The sequence below is a fragment of the Cyprinus carpio genome, chromosome B5 (genome assembly GCF_018340385.1).
Source record: "Cyprinus carpio isolate SPL01 chromosome B5, ASM1834038v1, whole genome shotgun sequence".
Lineage (NCBI taxonomy): Eukaryota > Metazoa > Chordata > Actinopteri > Cypriniformes > Cyprinidae > Cyprinus > Cyprinus carpio.
Genome location: NC_056601.1, coordinates 30,408,000 through 30,429,046, shown reverse-complemented (window position 1 = coordinate 30,429,046; position 21,047 = coordinate 30,408,000). Strand labels below are relative to the sequence as shown.

The window sequence follows — 21,047 nt, the reverse complement described above, 5'->3', positions numbered from 1 at the left end:
TATTACGGTTTTAAAATCTGAAAAGAAATCACCATTGAGAAAATGAGAATTTCAAAAAACACACGTTAATAAAATGCCTGGATGTTTTACAGTAATGAGAATTGAAAGAAAATCTGCTTAACTGGCATGAAAATGAATTAACAATGCAAAGAAATTGCAATGCTACTGTCGTTACAATTTTCCATTTCAATTAAAGCTATGAGACAAAAGACTTTTGAATATTTTATTTTCCTGCAGGAAAAGGTCTACATTCATACAGTCATTCAGGGCAACACCCCAACTCAACATTTATACCTAAATTGGATGCTTTGATCTCATCCAATCATAATGCATATTGAGCAATATATATCCATTTAAGGTGCCTAACTATGTCCTCCAGATGCGTTTCTAAGAACTGAATGCAAGTCATTTTCTAAGGAGCCAGGACGTCTAAGAAACTAAAATAACATTCCTGTCTCACACACTTGTCTTGCACACATACACAAATAGATTTCCTGTTATCTCTCAGCTCATCAAAAACTCAAGCATACTGAAGCACTGAGGAAAAAACACTCTTTAGTACAATGAAGCAAATAATATTAATATTTCAGATTTCAAATTTCCTCCACAGTACAAAATAGGTTTCCCTTAAGTTTATTATTTTGCCAAGAAATATGAGCCAGACATATTTTGTTGAGATTCACCCATACATTTTTACAGAAAGCATTTTTCAAACCAGTTCAAGTAACAATAACATTTCATAACGGGAGTAGTAAAAGTTTTAATTGAATGATGTGAGGCCAGTGTATTAAAAACTAATACTGAAAATAAAAACGGGGCCTCTCTAAAATAAGTGTAAGATCTTTACACTTAATAATATCACACAAAAAAAAAACAAATTATTTAGCAGAGTTGACCCAAAGAATAAATTTTCTGTACATTTAAAGTGGTTACTAACTGTCTGCTGACTGTTGTACTGGTTCTGTATGTGTTTGTTGATCAGTACTGTCTGCATTATCTTCATGATCACCTGTAAAATATACATGTGTTTCAGCAATATATATTTCAGAGTTCTCTCATATTTCCAGGTTTTTCAAATGAATAACAAAACAGTCATTTCTCAAACTTGCCTCACTTATATTTGCTCAAGTCTTGTTTAATTTCTTCATTATGTAACATTCCCCAGTTCCCAATTCTTTCAAAATAAACTACTTTTGATATTATAACACAAACCTCAAAAGAATATTTCGGGAAACCGTTAACTTACTGGATGGTATTCTGTGAACCTCTACGAGTGTGGTTGCATGTCCGTTTGTGAGCGGAGGGAGTTGTGGAACATTATCATGGAAAATTTCCTCTTCATCCGAGTCCACCAAACTCAGTACATCCCATCTGTCATCGTCTAAATGACTAGAAAGAAAATGTTACAATGCCTCAGCTTTACACATCCTTACCAGCACAAGTTATTCGTACAAAGACAATAAACTTTTATTTCATAATAATGCTGACATATTTCTATGATTATTAATGAGCTGTAATGTTTTGCGGTCATACTTACCTAAATCCTAAACCTGAAAAATAAAAATAAACATTTATACAAAGAATCTTTATAAAAAGAGTTTTATTTAGCAAGTAAGTATGCAAAAATACTTACCAATACAAATTCTATCCCGCTTTGAATATACTGTCACACCAACAGTGACTCCAATCATCATTATCAAAATGGAAACAAAGACACCAACTACAGCCCCTCCATTACCTGCAGAGGCTGAGAACAAATATTAAACAGTCATACGCAGTCTGAAACCTCTTTTAGTACATAGGGAGAAGTTCACGTGGAGGATGTTGTGTAATACTTCTGCAAAGGGAGAGGTATTACAGAGCAATATCAGAAACATCTTGACTGATCACATTCATGCATAGATGTCATAGCTTTAGCATCACTAGTATTTAAAGTATCTCCAGATCTGACCTCTGATGTATTCTTTAAAACATTCTCAAACAACTGAAATCATAAGGTTTTACTGTGTGAATCTCACAGATCCTGTCAAGAACATGGCCAAAATCTAAATAAAAAAATATATATATTTTGCTTATAAATTTTTTTTTTTAAAATGCTTATAAATTTTTTTTTTTTAAGATGCAACGTGACATTATTTTCATTACAATTTTTCCTGAAACTCTACCATAATGAAAACTGGATGTTCATATTTGTAAGGCCAAGAATAATTTTACATATGTATGTGTATGTGTGTGTGTGTGTATATATGTGAGTGTATGTATGTATATGTATATGTATATACATGTGTATATATATATATATATATATATATATATATATATATATATATATATATATATATATATATGTGTATATATATATATATATATATATATATTTATATGTGTGTGTAACGTATACACACATACATAAACACATATAAATACTACATAAATAAATAAATAAATAAATAAATAATAAAATATATTATATAGTTAAATAAAATATCCACACACATTAATGTACTATTAAAAATATGTATATAAAAGGGCAAAAAATATGATTATGGTCTAAAAATGCAGCTTTCAAAAAATTTCTTTACCCTTTTAAAAAACTCAGAAATAAATATCCACACAAATTACTGTCATTAAAATGGTATAAGAATTCTTGTGTTTATATACATTTAAAAAAATAAGTATATTAAGTATACTTAAGTATTGAGAAACATTCAAGTTTCTAACTTACTCTTCACAGTTAGAAACACTTCCAGCGCTCTTGCATCAAGAGGGTTTTCACTGTAGCAGTAATAGGCTCCTTCATCTTCCTTTGTTACATTGATTATAAGGAGTTTGTAGTTGGGGTTATTATCATACACAATATATTTGGAGGTGGTGTTGATGATTTTGTTGTCCTTTTGTTTCCAGACAGTCTTAGCTGGTGGCAGAGAGTCGGTCTCAATACAGCTGAGGGTGATATTACTGCCCTCCAGAGCGGTTACCAAGGGATCTCCTAATGGATACGGCCTCTCTGGAAGACATAAAATGTAATGGTTTAAATAAAGCCAGAGATGCAGTGGAAGAAGAGGAAGACAAGCAGAAACACATGCTGTAATTTTATGTTCAAAAACCCAAAACTCATTAGTAACAACAAACAGAATTGTATTTATAATGGCTGATTTTAAAGAAGTTTCACAGATTTTTTTGGACACACACATAACCCTGGCCCAAACTCACAACACTGGTTAAGGTGGCACACTCAAAGAAAATAAAATTTAATTTGTGCTACTAGAAGCATTTCAAATTTAAGCAAAAACTGGTTCTGATAGTGTAGATTAGAAAAATCAATGGTTTTTTTTAAAGTAGTCGTTTATGCTCATCAAGGATGCCTTTATTTAACAAAAATACAGCAAAACAGAAATATTGTGAAATATTATTACAATTTAAATTACTTTTATTCTATTTGAATATATTTTAAAATGTAATTTATTACTGTGAGGACAAAGCTGAATTTTCAGCATCATTACTCCAGTCTTCAGTGTCACATCCTTCAGAAATCATTCTAATATGCTCATTTGATAGTCAAGAAATGTTGAAATTTTTTTGCTGCCTAATATATTTATGTAGAAATGGTAAGACATTTTTTTTCATGATTATTTTATGAATAAAATATAAAAAAAATAAAAAAAAATAAAAACATTTATTCAAAATATACATTTACTTAAAAACGTCTTTACTGTTACTCTTGATCAATTTAATGTTTTCTTGGTGAATCAAATAAATTTTTCGTTTTAATAAAAAAAAAATATATACACTGAGTATAAAAGTAGGTAAATATCATGAAAACATGTCTGCATCACATTTTGCATATAATCAAAAGGAAAACAATTAATTAATCATATTTTGAATAAAGTTTTAAGGACTATTGTTTTTATTTTCAGTGATAATTCTCAATACTGTTGTACTGTTAAAAAAAAAAAAAAAAAAAAAAGTTCTTACTGAGCTCAAAGGAGCAGTTTTTCTCCACACCAGTCACATGATGTCCGACACACTTCACTTCCTTTACATCGTGCAATATAAGCCTATTCACATGGATCTCCAAACATTCTGTCTCCTGAGACGTGGAGTTGATCGTGGGACCCTTGGCTATAACATTTTCTTCAAGGACCCCATGCCAGTCCAGAGTGGGCACAGGGTAACCTCCATGCCATTTACATATGAACAAGACATCGAATGGCTCATTTAGTATCTCCCAACTGCACTCCGGATGCCTCTCTGGAGCATCTGATAAAGGCATTAGAGACAATTAAACAGCCTATACATCACAGATCTACCAAACACAGCAAAATCTACACTGACAATGATTCTCAAAGTAAACTGAAAGAACCAAATATAACAAAAACTTATACGAGTGTCTATTTGCAATACTTTTTCAAAAACTATGAAAGCATCCGCCTTACAGTAAACTAGCAGCTCCTGGCTCTTGTTCACAGTTGTCTTGGAGAGTGTATTCTGGGATGTACAGGTGTACACCCCTTGATCGCTTGGCTGGATGTTTCTTATGGAGAAGTCAAGGAACGACTTGTTCCCAGATGCCCTGTCATAACCGTCCAGCGCCACATCTTCAACAGTCCATGTCAAGTTTTGTGAGGGAAAAGACTCACTAGAGCAGTTAAAATACACATCTAAACCTTGTTTGACATATAATGTTCCATTCGGTAGGAGAGTTGCTGGTTTTACGGCCAGTGAGACGCTAGTTGGACCCTCTGAAATAATACAAATGCACAAACATAAATAATTATTCATTCGACTCTCACAAACCACCTGGCATTTCAACCATTGTCAAAAATGTTTCTTTAGAACTTCAGAATTAATAAACAGCATTTATGTGAAACTGATGTTCTTCTTTTTTTGACATTTCTTATAAATGTCTTTACTATCACTTGCTGAATAAAAACATTAATTTCTTTCAAAAATCTAAATGGAACTTAACCAAGATTTCTTCTTGTGTTCAGTTAGTTGTTATTTGTGTTAGTTAACCTAGGTTTTCCAGGTTCATGCATTGCAGTTAAACCAGTAAAACCTGTTTGAAGTCAGACTCCCGATCTCACAGAAACTGGAGACATCTATTGCATATCAAAGCTTTCCATTGTCACATTAGTACAAATTGAGATATCCATAGCACCATACCAGACACTCGAAGCAGGGTGTTTGAGAGGGTTTGCCATGAGCTGTCATTCGTTGTTTGGGATTCACATTCATACTGGCCTTCATCTGTAGACTGAAGGCCACTGATCCAAAGAGAGCCATTGTTTGAAATGGAAAGATGCTCTGATGGCTTCAAGGGGTTTGGGGCTGCAACAACAGTCCCATCTTTCTTCCAGCGATAAAGAAGTAAAGACGCATTAACTGGCTGGTCAAGACACTGTAGTACAGCATTCTCACCCTTCTCTCTAACAATATAGCGCTGCACCTGCTCCTCTGACACTACAGGAAGAAGCACAGAGAAAACATTTAGAGCAGTGCTGTGATCACTTACAAATATGCAGAAAAAGTACTATAGTAAAACTATGTTTTTTGGATGTGGTACAATAGTAACACCTTGGTATTAGAGCTATAAGTACCATGTAAATATCATTCAGTACAATTGTTTCACTCAAAAAAATGGGGTTTGAACATTCCCTGGAGTACTGTAAAAACTATAGTAAATTAATTTGTAGTATATATTTATAAAATAGGCTACATGAGTATCTCCTGTCAACTCACCTGTTTGATGTGACAAAAGAAGCAGATACAGAACTACTGCAGATATCACCATTTTAGGATTGTCAGGATATCCCATCAGATTATGGGATAAAATGTATTCTTTTGCAAATTCTATGGAGTTTCCCGGGAAACGCATCAAACGCCTTTCTATGAATTAAACAAATAACCAGAATTTTTTAAGATAAAATCGCGAACGTTCTAAAATCGCTTTGGGCTTCGAATCCTGTATGTTTCGTGCCACGTTTGATCCATGCCCATCTTCAACCTGTTTACTTGCTTTCTTTCCCGGAAACTTTGAACTTTGAAATTGCAGTTTGACCACACCCTTCACCTGCGCTCTTAAAGAGACACACACCAGATTTGACCCGCGCACGAGCAGCTTGATCAGGCTCACAGCGTTAGGACTGAGGGTCTCCTCAGCCTGTTCAGAACTGTATTTCACTTTGCCCAGTGGTCCTCTGTACTCTGTATTGTGGCACATTATCCCTGAAAGCATCCCAATCCAAAATCCATGCCATTTATTTATTTATTTATTTATTTTATTTATTTATTGTTGTGTCGCGGTATTTTTGTTACTGTTTTCAATTCTTCTTTTTTTCTTATTTGCATAGATAAATACATAAATACTATGTGTATCAAGTAGTTTTGTGCATCAAAATATGTTACACATGTGCAAAATGTAACTTCAATAATAATTAATGTAAACATATAGCATTAAATAAACATGAATGACTTATATTTGTAATAATATTTCTAATTTTATATAAATATAATTTGTTTTTAATAATAATAATAATAATAATAATAATAACAATTATATTATTTTAGATTTATAATTATATTTTACATAATTTGTCCATTTTTTTTTTTATATGTGAGAAGCCAAAGGCAAATGTGTCCACGCTAATGGAAAAAATATACATTTTTTGTCATTACGTTGGTTGGACCATAAGAAACAAATGGAGAAAAACATTTTTTTTTTTTTTTTTTTTATATATTTTATTCATATTTTATTCTATGTCCTTTGTAGAGGACACCAGGACTTTGTTATTCCAAAAAAATTAACAAATAAATAGACATGAAATGACATGTATGGGCAAAACCAATGTTTAATTTTTTAATTCACAGATCAGTTTTTAGGTTTTAGGCTATTTTTAGTCAAACTTTGTACAAAGATGATTCTCATATGTTCTCGTATTCTCTATTATGTTATGAAAGATATAACAGAATGATTTGATACTGTACTTTATGGCATATGTGTGTAAAATGTCCAAAAATTGGTAGTCTATTCACATTCTATACAATGTATGTATACATTGCACCTTATTTTTTATATTAATGTGTTCTTGGGTCAAACCATAATGAAAAAAGAAGTGTAATTATGCATGCGTAATAACTTGGCTTTCGGCTTTTGTTTGTCCTGGTGTCCTCTACAGAAGACATGTATGAAAATTATGCCCTGTTTTGTAACAAAAAGTCATACTCCGATTTAAATCCCCATAACATTTTTCTGAGATGTTTATTTATGACAAACAGTTCGAAAATTAGCTAGATTTAAATGATCGTTACAACACATTATCATATTAGAGTTCTAAATGTGATCATTCTGTCAATATCAGTCATTTTAAAGAGCAAGGAGCAGGGGCGTCGGACTGGGGGTAAAACCAGTACTGATTACCAGGGCCCCAAAGGAAGAGAGGGCCCTTGAATAGTCTGGAATATATTTAATTTTACCTGGATATTTTCATGGGGGCCCATCAGGACTGCCTATGCATAGGGCCCGGGATCTTGTGCAACGCCCCTGGCAAGGAGAAGGTGTATATATGATCAAACCTCCAAACATTTGATATCTCTAAAAAGCCCTGAATGTGCTCTGTACAGACTTAAAACTGTGGCATGTATGGTCTCAGAGAAATTAATGTGCTCTGTATGGAATCTATGGATGTGATATGTATATGCCTGGATCCTATATATGTTATGTTATGTTATGTTATGTTATGTTATGTTATTGTTATTGTTATTATTATTATATACTAATATTTAGTATTAGCACGTGTCTAGTCTGTTCATGTAAAGGCGTTCCCTTCTCAGTTGGAATGTTTAAAGTTTCTCTTCCACTAGAGGGCGCCAAAACTATACATTTCTGACGTTTCCAGTGTGCGACACTATTTTGGTTCCCCCTCTTTCGGTGCCGGTGCAAATCAGTCCTGCACATTTTCAATATGTCAGGCTGTAAGAAGCCGCGAGCTGTAGCAAATCCTCTGGAATCGACCATTACAACTCCGAGCGAGAGAATACTGAAAGAATGCCACACTTTATATATCGACAACGACAACGGTAAATAACTCATAACTTACCATTCGTATGTAAACACGTGTTGCGGTTGTGTCTTTATGGTCTGAAACATTATGAAACATTCTAAGATAAAAAAAAAATCACCTTGAAAGTTCAAACACCAAAAGTCCGAAACATATAATGCTTTAGTTATATTTATACGAGTCGCTCATTCAGAAGTTGTGTTATTGACTGTGTCTAAAAAAAAAAACTTAGCAAGCCGCCTACCTAACGTTAGACAGTTTTGGACATCATATGATATGGTAACATGACTATGTAGGCAGCACAGGGGTTTGAGACACAGTCTTATTGAGCAGTTGTCTCTGCATGTCACACTAATGTAGCCTATGGGTCAGTACAGAATTAAATACAGTAATATTACAGTAGCATATATGTAAATCCACGATTATACAAGTTCATCTAAACTGAAAGGTCTTTTATAGGGCAGCAACATACAATATTTACAGTATATACATGTGCAAACTGCATGTTTGTATGCACATTTACTGTATAAATCAGTATTCTTTGAATTGTTGTTGGAAAGCAATAAGACATCATGTACCGATAATAAAGCTCCATTTTTTAACAGGATTGGTGAAAATTGCAGAGAGTTTGGGAGTGTGGCTGTTACCTCCTCAGAAAAAGATTATAGTTATGATTATGGGGAACCATTCTGCTGGAAAAAGCTCCTTCATTAACTGGTAATCACACCTCTCATATCAAAAACACCTTGTATGGCTAAACGATTTCATAGCATGAGATCTGGAGATGAAGATTATACAGTCACAGATTTACACACATTTTTAATGAGAATGACATTTTCTTTTCCCTAAATTGTGTTTTTATATAATAACATCATGTCACATTATATTGTGGTTCTTATCTTTTTTGACTCTAAGACCCTGTGTTGTGATTTTAAATTTGAAGTATTATGAATAAGGATAAGGATTTAAAAAAACTGTTTGCTTACAGTTTCTGCCTGATAAAGTAGAGATTGACGTAGCTAAAAAAAAGAACGAAAAAAGAACATTCATTATTAAAATGTCCATTCCATGGTACGGTTTTATGAATTTACATGATATTTCCAGGTCTAGAAATCATAAAATGAATTGAAATGAAAATAATTTTAAGTCATTTTGAATCCCCCAGTTGCAAACCACTGCATTTGACCTTATAGTTCTTAAAACTGTTTTTAAAAAAATAGTATGGATGAATATGGGTATAAAAATGGGTATCAAAATATGTTAAATTAAATCTATCTTTCAGGTATGTGGAGGAGCACATACAGAAGACAGGTGTTGCCATTGAGACACAAGGCAACTAGAATAAGAGCGGCCAAGAGACTCTATCAACTGCAACGCATTCTACGCGGACTTACTTGCTGTGCGCAAAGCGTGCCCGCGTGATATTGAGGAGGGTTATGGACAGCCGGGGTGTTCAGAGCTCCAGGATTGGCTTGGAACAACCACGTCTGTGTGTAGGGGGTCTACACAGAGACAGACACGTTTGCCAAGGTAATACTAGACACGGAGGTTTGGTCGGGGCGGCGGGATGAAGCGACCCAGATAACGAATGTTAGGCGGAGCAGCAGAAGCAGGAGCGCGGTTGACAACACTCCCTGGGTACGTGTAGGGGCTGCTGAGCTGATTGAGGTCGGAAAGGCAACTTATGGAATTAAATGATAAATAAAATATAGCGTGGATTAGGAGGCAGCGCATAGATCTACCAGAAACCGCAAGAAATCTTTAATACTAGAGCAGCAATGTTGTTAAACAGCAGACGGAAATATAAACTGTGATGTACGGTGGGCACCAGAGTTTCACAACGTTTAATTAAGCATGGGAACAAAGGGAAAACTGCGTGGGATCTGGGGGAGACTTGATTACTCAGAATGGAGGCAGGATGTCAACGATAGGAGCAACAAGGGAAGCGTAACAGGTGGGGCGTCAATGGGGGATATGTGTTCGGAAGAATATGTCCTAGTTTTATGAATTGGTCAGGGGAATGGAGGTATATATAGAGAGATAGATATATAATATATAGAGAGAGATCTATATATAGATATAGAGAATATATATAATTTATATCGACATATACGGGGAGCATCTCAATAATATCTGATATACCCACAAGTAAATGCTCTTCCTTCTTATACTTTCCTAGGCATCAGAAGATTATAACAACAAATTCATAATCACATGGGCCATAATGAATCGGGGTCATTGGAGTGCACAGGGGAAAAGAGAGTTTAGGGGGTTCAATAGAAAAACCGTGCGTTGTAAAGACTAAAAGAGGTCACAAGAGGACTTGTTTAGACTTAAAAAGTATTTAACGTAAGGCCGAATTAGTGGACAGAAGGAGATTCTTCCATACAAAGGGGGGAAAGGGCTGAAAGAGCCAAACAAAGCCAATAGATTTTCGAGATAAAGATGCAACAAGCTGTATCATGTTAAGGGGCTCATGGACAGCCAAGATTAAAGCTGGAGCTGTGGTCGACCAAGACAGAGAGGCAAAAAAGGATGCAAGGGGGGGAAGAAGGAAATGCCTTGGAGCTTTTTCCCCCTCTTTTCCTCCTTGACAAAACGCGGGGGGGGGGCGAGGAAGGGGGGAGAGGGAAAACTTTACAGGCAGGCAGGGGGCAAAGAGGCACAACAGCACACAGCGGAGGCATCGGCGACCGCGCCTGCGGGAAGCAAAGGGTTGGGCCTGTACAGACACAGTGGTGCCACATTTTTTTTTTTTTTTTTATTTTTTTTTCCCTGAACAGAGAGTCTGCGCGGCAAAAAAGCCTGTCGCTTATTTTCCTTTTCCTTGTCTAAAAGTTCTCCTGTCTTGGCTGGGAGACCTCAACGTGCGGAATGCAATGACAGTAACGGAGTGAGATGAAAAGGATATCAGCGCAGCTCTTTACACAGGAGGAGCCGACCAGCCGGAACAGGAAAGCAGAGCTTCAGCTTGGCCGAGAGTGTCAGCAAAAACAACGAACCTGGCACCCATCCTTGCAGGAGAATAGGGGCGGAGAGCGGAAGGAGATGGAAGACGAGGAAGCCTTCCCTACAGCGTGGGGTCGTCCTGTGCTTTTCTGACTCACACGTACTCACATTCTCATTCTCGCTTAAATGGTTCCTGAGCTTTCGTTATCCACAGGTCTTGCTGTCTTTTTTATTCTTCTTTTCTTCGTTTTCGCTCACTAGGGAAAAATGCAGCAACATGAACAAAGAACAGACAACCACCTTTCACCCAACTACTACCAAAACAATAAAAACAAACTAAACACTTTACACCCCCCTGGGCCTACGTACTGTGTTAATTACCCAATAACTTATACTACCTACAGACTGAAACCAACCTTACCCTTACCCAAACCACACACCAAAAAAATGGTTTTTTTTAACCCTCATTTTCAGATCAGACCTCTCTGCAGTTTAAAAAAAGTCGGAAATTTTGAAGAAGATTTATATGTAACTTTTAGTATAGCTTGTCAAAGAATAGTATATATATAGATATTTATAGATAGATATAATATATCTGCATATATATAAGAAAGGTTACTATATGTTTTAATCTAACGTATAAGCTGTTCACTTTATTAATGTCCTCAGCCTATGTCTCCGTCCCCATTTAAAATATGTTAAGTTGGTTGTGCTATATGATTTATTATGAATATGATTTCCATATTTCAGAACTTTTAATTTTTTAGTGGTTCTTCTTTTTGTGTGTGTGGTACCTGGGTGTTTTGTGTACACAAACACAACCCCGCAAAAACACACAAAATGCTTCAAATAAATAACACTGTACCTGTTTATTAAATCAAATGAACCTTTTTATTATTTTAACTGTCTTTTCACATGTTTTTTTTTTCCATATCATTGCCATTCCATTTTTTTTGTAGTTTTTGCGCCAACAAACAGAACCTAAGATAACCCTTTTTTTTCTTTTTTTTTTTTTTTCTTTTTTTTGCCGTTCTGTGCATAGATGCAACTATTCATGTTTTGCCTACTATCTAATATGTAAATTATTTTCCCTTTTCTTCTGTCTGTTCTTCGGTGTGCCAACATGCATGCTACGACTGAGAGTAATGACACTTACTTACTAGGGCTGTTAAAAAAGGAAAAGGGGGGTTGTGGGGGTGTGGTTGTTTCTTAGTTAGTACGATCTATTGGAACGGGACGTATTGTATGCAATGTATTGTTAAAAGAAGGGATATAGTACGTCTCTACTAAAGAATATTAGATACAATTAGAACTGGGTTGAGGGACAGTGGATAACCTACCTTCTACAACCTTGACTAAAAAAACTACAAACCTCACAAAATACTGAGATCCTGCAATCGTATAGTTACACCCAGCGCATATCACTCCGCCTGATAGCGTGAAAACACTAGCAACACATCTCTTCACACATTCCCCTCTATAAAAACCTAACAAAAAAACAATTAACACGCACCTCCTTTCACTAACCTCTTACTGACTTAATTTATGCTTTCTTATTTTTTTTTTTCTTTTTTTCTTTAATTTTTCCCCTTCCAGAGCTTTTTTTTCCCCTCGACTACTTTTTGTTTTTTTCTCGATTTTTCAGGTGGGCTTTGTCTTTATGTCCCTTCCCTTTTACTACTAGAAGTCCCGTTGGGTTTCACAATCTAGACTATATCTGAGTGATATGGGTTCTTCGTTGTGTCGGTGATTGTTCAGCGGGGCACACAGAGAGATCAATCCGCAGCACTACTGATGATTCAGTAGTAGTTCAGTGGGGCTTGGGTGGTTCATCATCCGGTGCAAGAGAACCGAATGAGTCATTCATCAGCTGTGACACAGTGTGTCAAGCATCAGTGGGAATAGAACAGCAGATACGACTAGATGTCCACGTCACCGACATTAACTGTCCTAGACAACAGAAAGAACTACAATTGAGAGTCAAACCAATGAACAACCATATGGTTTATGAGAAGTAGCATTTTGTGATACTCATACGTCATATTACTGGCTTCAGAGTCCAATACAAATTAATGACATATACCAATTCTTAAAACAGACTATTTAAACATTAGAAACCATCTTATTTTAGTGTGAACATCAACAAATCCCACATTTTCCCCCGTAATTTCCAATTCTATTTGGGTTTACACTCAAATGTCCTGTAGCATGACATCATATTGCAGTTGTCTTCCATGTTCCTGGGGAGATGTATCTATAATGTGTCACATTGAAGGGAAAAAAAAACAATTTAAACGACTGTTTGGTTTTCAGGATGTGGGTTTGTTGTAGGAAAGAATAGTGAGATTTTGCGCTTGGTGCATTGTTTGGGTGTGGTTTTGGCTGGGTTGTCTTTATCTCAATAACTTTAACACTATCATAATACTCGGGTCCTCTCTGCCGTGGTTCGCTGCTGTGGTGCGGTTTGGGGGGACGCGCACTTTCTTTGAGACCTTTGACTTTTTCCCCAGTGGGACTAGATCCTCAGTATCTCCTTCCACCTTCTGGCGCAAGATAGACTTGTTTCTCCAGTTACTTTTTCACACCTTTAAAAGACTCAAAGATCCCTCAATAATCCTGGTTATTGCCTACCACATGCTATGACTACCTCTAATTTTATTTACGGAGGCACCGTGGCATGAAAGTAACTACATGGATATGCTACCTTTTAAAAGTGTTGAGGTTTATTTATATTTTATATTAGTATACCATTTATTCAGCAAGGATGCATTAAATTGATAAAAATGAAGCATAGAAAAGATTTTACAGAAATGCTGTTCTTTTGAACCTCCTTCAATTCATCAATTCCCCCCCTGAAAAACAAAAGGTATCGGCTTTCCCCAACAAAAATATTTAAACAACACATCGGGTTTTCAGTCTTTTGATTAATAATGATAAAAACAATTCTGGACTCATGGTAATTTTAAATTTGGAAAAAAAAAAAAAAAAAAAAAAATGGTTACACGGTGTGTAAAGAAAAATCTATAATATTAGTGCTAAAGCAACAATCATAACATTTTATAATCACCACATTCATTTTATTAGCTCTGTAGTCTGTATCCTTAGTAATAGGAGAAATATTATCGATTTCTACAAAACCTCTGAACAATAATTGTTCATAATCAGAGTAATTTTTCTGAAATGAGAGGAGAGAAGCGTAGTTAAGAGACAGAGTGAGATGGACAGAGAGATTTGAGGGTGTGTTGGTGCACCTTTGTTGAATGTTGATGAGACAGAACAAGACGGGTTTGTGCGAGATCTAGCACACCTGCATCCACTATCTGAAAGAGCTTCAGTGTGAAGGTAGCACAAACATTTGATGAGACCTAACATATATGCAGATTCAAGGTGTGATACTGCTTTTCTAATCAATCTAACTTGTGATTTTCACCTGCCGGATTATAAAAAAAAAAACAATATTTGACTAAGAAACCACCCCCAAAAAAATGAGCAATTGGACATCAGCGTGCTAAAATCATTCTGAACATGTAAGCAACCATAAAGCAGGCATTGGTGCAATGTCTGAAGCACCAATCGCAATCTTTAGAAAATGTAAAAACAAATGCTTTTAAAACTCTTAGCATGTGATTTTTATTGGCTGGCTGGCGTTGCTTCACAGTCGTTCTTCACTGGCTAGCTTTTATGGTGGCTCCCCACATTAAAGCTGACCAGTTGTAAGAGCTGTTGGTGGGTAAACCATACCCACGACCACCAGAAGGGGCGTGGTGAAGAAAACTATGAATTCATGAACATGTTTTATTAATCAGATGGATTTTTTCCCCCCTCGAATTATACTTTTGAAACATCAGATTGTTGTTATAATGATGAATCTGCACTTAGGCTTGTGTTTCTAATACCAGCGCAGTTTTATAAATGCCTTGCCGGTGTAGATTGTCGGGGTTACGGAGTAACCTGAGTGTTTTACTGCAGAATTTTCCACCTCCCCAAACAGAAGAAGTTCCCCTGGGTGACGTTTGTGGACACCTCCAGGGTTTGGGGATGGAGATATGGTGTACCCTTTGATGTCAAACGTTCCATCACCATCTTTGGGTTAAGGCTGCATTCTCTTCATTTTGTACTTGTTTCAGGTCATCAGCTTCATTTGTGAAAAGAGACTCCCATGGTGGTGTTCAAGTCCCTTCAAGTTCATATTTAAGAGTTGAAAAGCTGGTAATTGTATACATCAGGTGTGTCAAGTAAACTTGGTTGGGCAGGTGACCATGCCTGACCTTTTCTCCAAAAAAAAAAAAGTATCCACATGTTTACAAACTCTACTTCTACAAAATTAAATTAAGCAAAGAATGTAAATCTGTGTGTTTTTTGGCTATTGTTTTTACATTCACATTATGGAGTGTGTACAACTGTCATAATACTGTCTTTTTTACAGTGCAACTTAGTTTTATTGTATATATACAGATTATAAAAATTTAATTTTAATTCCATCCAAAATTTCCTACAATACAGATGCTGCATGCACTGCAGTACAAACGTTTTCTCACTGAAACAAACACCGCCAACTCAGAAACTCGTGGCTTGAAGAAATAGTTCAAAATTTCCTGCTCTTAATTACGACTTTGTGTTGGTGTTCATGTGCGTTTAACTTGTAAATATGATCTTTTCATTGATATGACTTGAATACACCACAAAAACCTGAAATGGATCTATCATCTGAAACCTGATTTTTTAAATTATGTTTTACCCCTCTTTTGATACACCATTTTCCTCTACGGCAAAGCTTCTTTTCTGAAAGTTTTTTTTGGTTTTTTAGTTGGTTTACTTCATGTTTAAATTGTGTACCATTGTAGATATTGCTAACTAAAATGATTAAAAAATTCGTTTTTATTAATGCAATTGTGATACTTGAGTGATGCTTAGATGAACTAGCCGAAATGCAATGTGTTAAGTACCTAAAAATCCTAAACACAGGAATACAAATAAAGTAAATCTAAATATCTAATATCAATATAAATTATAAAAAAATAAGACTAAAGATAACAAAAGCACCATTATAAAATTACTAAAACTAAAATTAAAATTAGAAACACTGAAAATCTAAAAAATAAAAACGAATTTCAAAAACTATTAATAAATACTATAATGTAGTAGTATAAATACTACTATATCAACACTGATAAAAATAATAATGGATATACACATTTAATTATTTCAAATAAAATGATCTAGAAAGTTGTTAAGATAAATTAAAATGATCAGGAGCATTTTAAAATGTACTAGTCCTTTCTTGTCAGAGACAATGGACGAAAAAAATATTTCTGTTTTTAAAAAAGACAAGCTCTTCAGTATGCCCAACCCAACTTCCTGGAGACAATGGACGAAAAAAATATTTCTGTAATTAATTTTTCAACAATCCAATTAAAATTGATTTTTCTCTAAACAAAATGGACAAGTTACAAGTACCAGTATTTAGGTTTTTTTTTTTTGTTTGTTTGTTTTTTTGTCCTAAATTAAATCACACAAAGAGTAACACTATTCACATCTTACATATCTGGTATTATCTCAGTGAGCAAGAGCGGACCTCATCTTTGTGTTTTTGTGAACCCGATGGGACCAGGCACTGTGCAAGCGTACACCTGAACATTGTTGAGAAAGCTGAGTGAGAGTGTGGAGACAACTGCGCTTTAAACCTGAGCAAAGCTGCCGAGGTTTGGACTAAAAGAAACAACAAAAAAATGACAGGTTTACTCCATGTGTGTGTGTGTGTGTGTGTGTGTGTGTGTGTGTGTTGTGGTGTGTGTGTGTGTGCACACCTCCACTGCCCTTAAAGTCAAATAATAATATACAAAACATAACTTACCTCAGTAAACTGATTATATTTCCTGTCATGGACTATCGTGACTTATAAATTTAATATGGTCCAAATTTCCAGTCGTCACTTCAAATCTACTCGACCTTTTGACCTTCGTGCCATTAATAGTTTGTTCTTTGACAGGAAAGCCCAAACAGGTGATATTACAAATCCAATCATCTGGGGTTTCTAAACCTATTTAGCATTCACCCATCTTAAGGTCAACCTCGCTCTCAGTCGGTGGTTGGTGTTGATTTTATTTCCACAACCCCCCCGCGCCCAACCCAGTGATGATGCAAGATTGTCACCACAGAGCTGTGGGCAGCAGAGACCTGGACTCAACAAATGTGGCTTCGACATGCCCACGATAATACATCCCCAACCTCAAAAAGTAAGAGATGATTGGAGCAGGACCCGTTGCTGCCTACCATGGGTTTCTCCTCCCAAGTGACATGAGTAATGGAAAAGCTGCACACCCGCCGTGACTGCACTGCTGTGCCCCGAACGAAGACATTGATGAGCCGGATTCATTTCGGAAAGGGAGTTGCTCTCGTGCAGCATTTACATTAATTACGTTTCTGTCTGTCAGCACAGACGCTCCTCTTAAAAGCCCAGCCCATTAAAAGCGCCCCCGAATGGAATGACTTGCTAATAGAACACTAAAAGATCAACTATTTTACCAGGCTTCTTTATTAATGCACTATCTACCGATCAACCAAAAAGACACCTACTAAATTCCCATGGACACAAATGATATCAAAATTTGCAATGCAGATGTTTATAATGTTACAAATTATATTCAAATCAATAATGCTGGTGCAACATGTTTGGTTTCCAACAAAATATTGAGCCACGCACCAGCGGTTTTCATTCAACTTGATAATTGTAAAAAACAAAATACATAATTCGTTGCGCACCCATTTCAACATTTTTAATCCTGCTTAAAAATGCTGTTCACATCCTAAACTGTTCTTTTTGTTTAAATGGCAAATGCCCTCTTGAATGCCAATAGGTACACATACTTGATCACGGTTACACATGACCCTAAAACCAAATATATTCATTCTGTTAGTCCACTTTTTGCTGTACAGTGTTATTGCATACGATACTACTACCATAGATAAAGTTGATAAAGTGAATGATTCAAGTTTTGTTTTTGTGTGTTTGTGTGTGCAGCCCAGCAGATGCATCAACCAGATTGAATGCAGGTTTGCTGGAGCCAATTGAGAAGAGCATAAACCAGGCAGTGCAAAAAACAACTTGACCAGCTGGAGGAAGGACTGTAACCCTGATCATCTTCTACTCACTCAACCATACACTGGAACAGCCTGAGTACCGGTACACATCCACCCCCGCCATCCACACTATATCCCATCACGAGCTCACCCCTCACCACGTCATGGCAATATTATCCAGACCCCTCCCGCGACATTGTACTTTGTCTTCCTTCAGGATGAAGCCCCCGTGAGCCAGCTAATAAAACAGCAACCGTTGTAATTCTTTCCTGTGTGGAGTTCGTGGGAAATCTTCCTTCCATCGCTCTTCATCCTCAGCTTCATCATCAGCACCTTCGCTCCAGAGGATCTGGACTCTCTTATTGGAGAGGGATTGGCTAAAACGCTCTACTTTTCCACAGTATGTTCTCATTTTCATGTTTTCTGGAGATTAAGATCCAATCAAAGGTGAATCTGTGTTTAATTTTTTCTGTTTACCTGTATGTGTTTATTAGGGAATAGTTGTGTATCTGTGGGACTGGATTCCTGAAGACTGGCAGATAATGTTTGTGATCATCTTTGGTGCTCTGTGCTACTTTATGTTCTTCTTGGCCAAGTATTTTGCACGGTGAGTAAAATTGTCTCTAAATGTTTTGTTTTATTGTCACAAGGGGGCAACCATAACTCTTACATTATTTACTTTTAATTATTTGACACTTTATCCGTTTGGCTTTGGAAGAGCTATTTATATCAACAGTGTACAATGCAAGTATGTACTGTATACAGTATGCAGACTTTTCTGTCTATGGAATAAGCCCAGATACTGCAATTAAAAATCAATATACAATGAGGATATAGCAGAGGAATAACATATTCCAACAATGGACTTAAACTTTTTCCAGTGCAACACATATTAACTTTTTTACATCATTTTCTCCACTTTCAAAATTGCAAACATACATTTCTACAATACTTGTTTATTTCAAAAACTGCAGAATAACTAAATTTGTTTCATACAAGCAACACTCACAGAAATTCACTATGCATGTAGTGAGGTCTAGTGGACAAACATGATTTATTTGCATTATGCTTACTATTTAACATACTCTATTTTGTGATAGGTCAAGTTAGTGTCCACCAAACAAAAAGGACCAAATAATGACCCGCCTGCATCACAACTGCTCTCCTTCAATATTACTCAGTTGTGTATATTAATATGGTAGCACTTTAGATCTCTGCAATGAAGCTTATTCTTGATCCTTTAACCCTTCCCTAATACCTAAACATAACACCAACACTCATAAACAACTACCCTTACTTTGCTGTACAGTAGCAAGCTGAAAGCTTTTTATAACCTACTCTCACTCAGGGATTCTACCAGAAAAGGTTTTAGATTTTTCTATCAAATGTAAAATGTAAAAAATCTTGTACAATTTTAACTACTGTATTTTTATGTTTGCTTGGTTTTTATGTTGTGTGTATGTAACTCTTGTATTATTCCAAGTCAATTTTTGCCATGAAGTTAGCCTTAGTACTTAGATTACTACTACTACTACTTCTTACTATCAATAAGCAGCAGATTAGGAGTTTATTGAGAGAAAGACGCTTTAAAACCAGAATCGAAAGTACCATTAATATATGGACCCTGGGACCACAAAACCAGTTCATAACCCCCCGCCGTCAATTTCTCAAAAACTGAGATGTTAACATCATCTGAAAGCTGAATAAATAAGCTTTCCACTGATGTATGGTTTGTTAGAATTGCTCAATATTTGGTTGAGATACAACTGTTTGAAAATCTGGAATCTAAGGGTACAAAAAACTTTAAATATTGAGAAAATCGTCTTTAAAGTTGTCCAAATGAAGTTCTTAGCAATGCATCATTACTAATCAAAAAGTAAGTTTTGATATATTTATGGTAGGGAAATTTTACAAATAAAATCTTCATGGTAAATGATCTTTACTTAATATCCTAATGATTTTTGGCATAAAAGAAAAATCAATAATTTTGACACATACAGTGTTTTTTTGTCTATTGCTACAAATATGCCCCACCGATGACTTAAGACTGGTTTCGTGGTCCAGGGTCACATATATTAATATATGTCAAGATATACAGTATCTGTACAATATATCAAGATTTTGATCTAATGCAATCAATGAATGCTAGTGTTTAATCCTTTAGTGTACTGTGCCACTTACTGTAATTCAATTCTTGAGCTGATTTCTGTTTTTTAATGGCCACTTCATCAGTTTAACAGCAGCCTTCTCAATGCTCTGATCTCTTTCAGTCAGGGCAGTAAGACGCTGTCTAAGAGAGAGAAGAAGAAACTGGCAGAGTACAGCGATTACATCCAGGATATCGTCAAATCCAAGAAGGTAAGAAAGACTTAAGCATCATTGTGAACATTTTTTTTTCCACAAATTGTTTAAAAAATAACACTGTTTAATTAGCCATTCATTTTTCTAACAGAATGTACTGGTACATTATTTATATATAGGTATTAATATTACTTTTTATAACTGTGTTATACAATTTAATATAGTTTGTTCTTGTGTTAATTCAGAGCAAAACTAAAACCCCATAAACAGAGCAGTTTAACCAGTGAGACCAGTAACCACTCTTTAACCTCAATGATAGTTTTTTCAGCAGAGATGTGAGAGAACTGAAGGATTTCAAAGAATGTTTGTCTTTTAATCTTGTAATATTTGTCATCTTTATTTTAGCGGAAGCTGTATGAGGAGTATCTTCGCCAGTGTGCTGGAGAGTGTGCTTTTGTGTATGATTTCTTGAGTGAGAGTGATTGAATGATTTATGTAATGATTATTATAGTGTTAAACAATGATGTAGTTTCATATTTACAACAAATCAGTGCCTTTTTGTTAAATGTGAATAGTGTTGAACAAAATGTGATATACAAACATGACCTCGATATTATCTTACACCAGCTAGTTTTTCTATATGAATCATTTTTAACA

General features: G+C 35.5%; 1 protein-coding gene and 1 pseudogene across 1 annotated transcript; one reads left to right on the top strand and one right to left on the bottom strand.

The window, feature by feature from the left end:
- Positions 1-210: 210 nt before the first annotated feature.
- On the bottom strand, positions 211-6,040 carry LOC109062608 (V-set and immunoglobulin domain-containing protein 10-like). Its single transcript, XM_019079690.2, has 9 exons — positions 5,743-6,040; positions 5,167-5,463; positions 4,437-4,742; positions 3,976-4,260; positions 2,726-3,007; positions 1,634-1,747; positions 1,538-1,550; positions 1,247-1,389; positions 211-1,009 (listed from the first exon to the last, which is right to left on the bottom strand). Exons 1-9 carry the CDS (start codon positions 5,876-5,878, stop codon positions 933-935), a joined length of 1,653 nt encoding a protein of 550 aa, XP_018935235.1. The 5' UTR covers positions 5,879-6,040; the 3' UTR covers positions 211-932.
- A 1,846-nt stretch (positions 6,041-7,886) lies between these two features.
- On the top strand, positions 7,887-20,876 carry LOC109090301 (annotated as a pseudogene).
- The last annotated feature ends 171 nt before the right edge of the window (positions 20,877-21,047 follow it).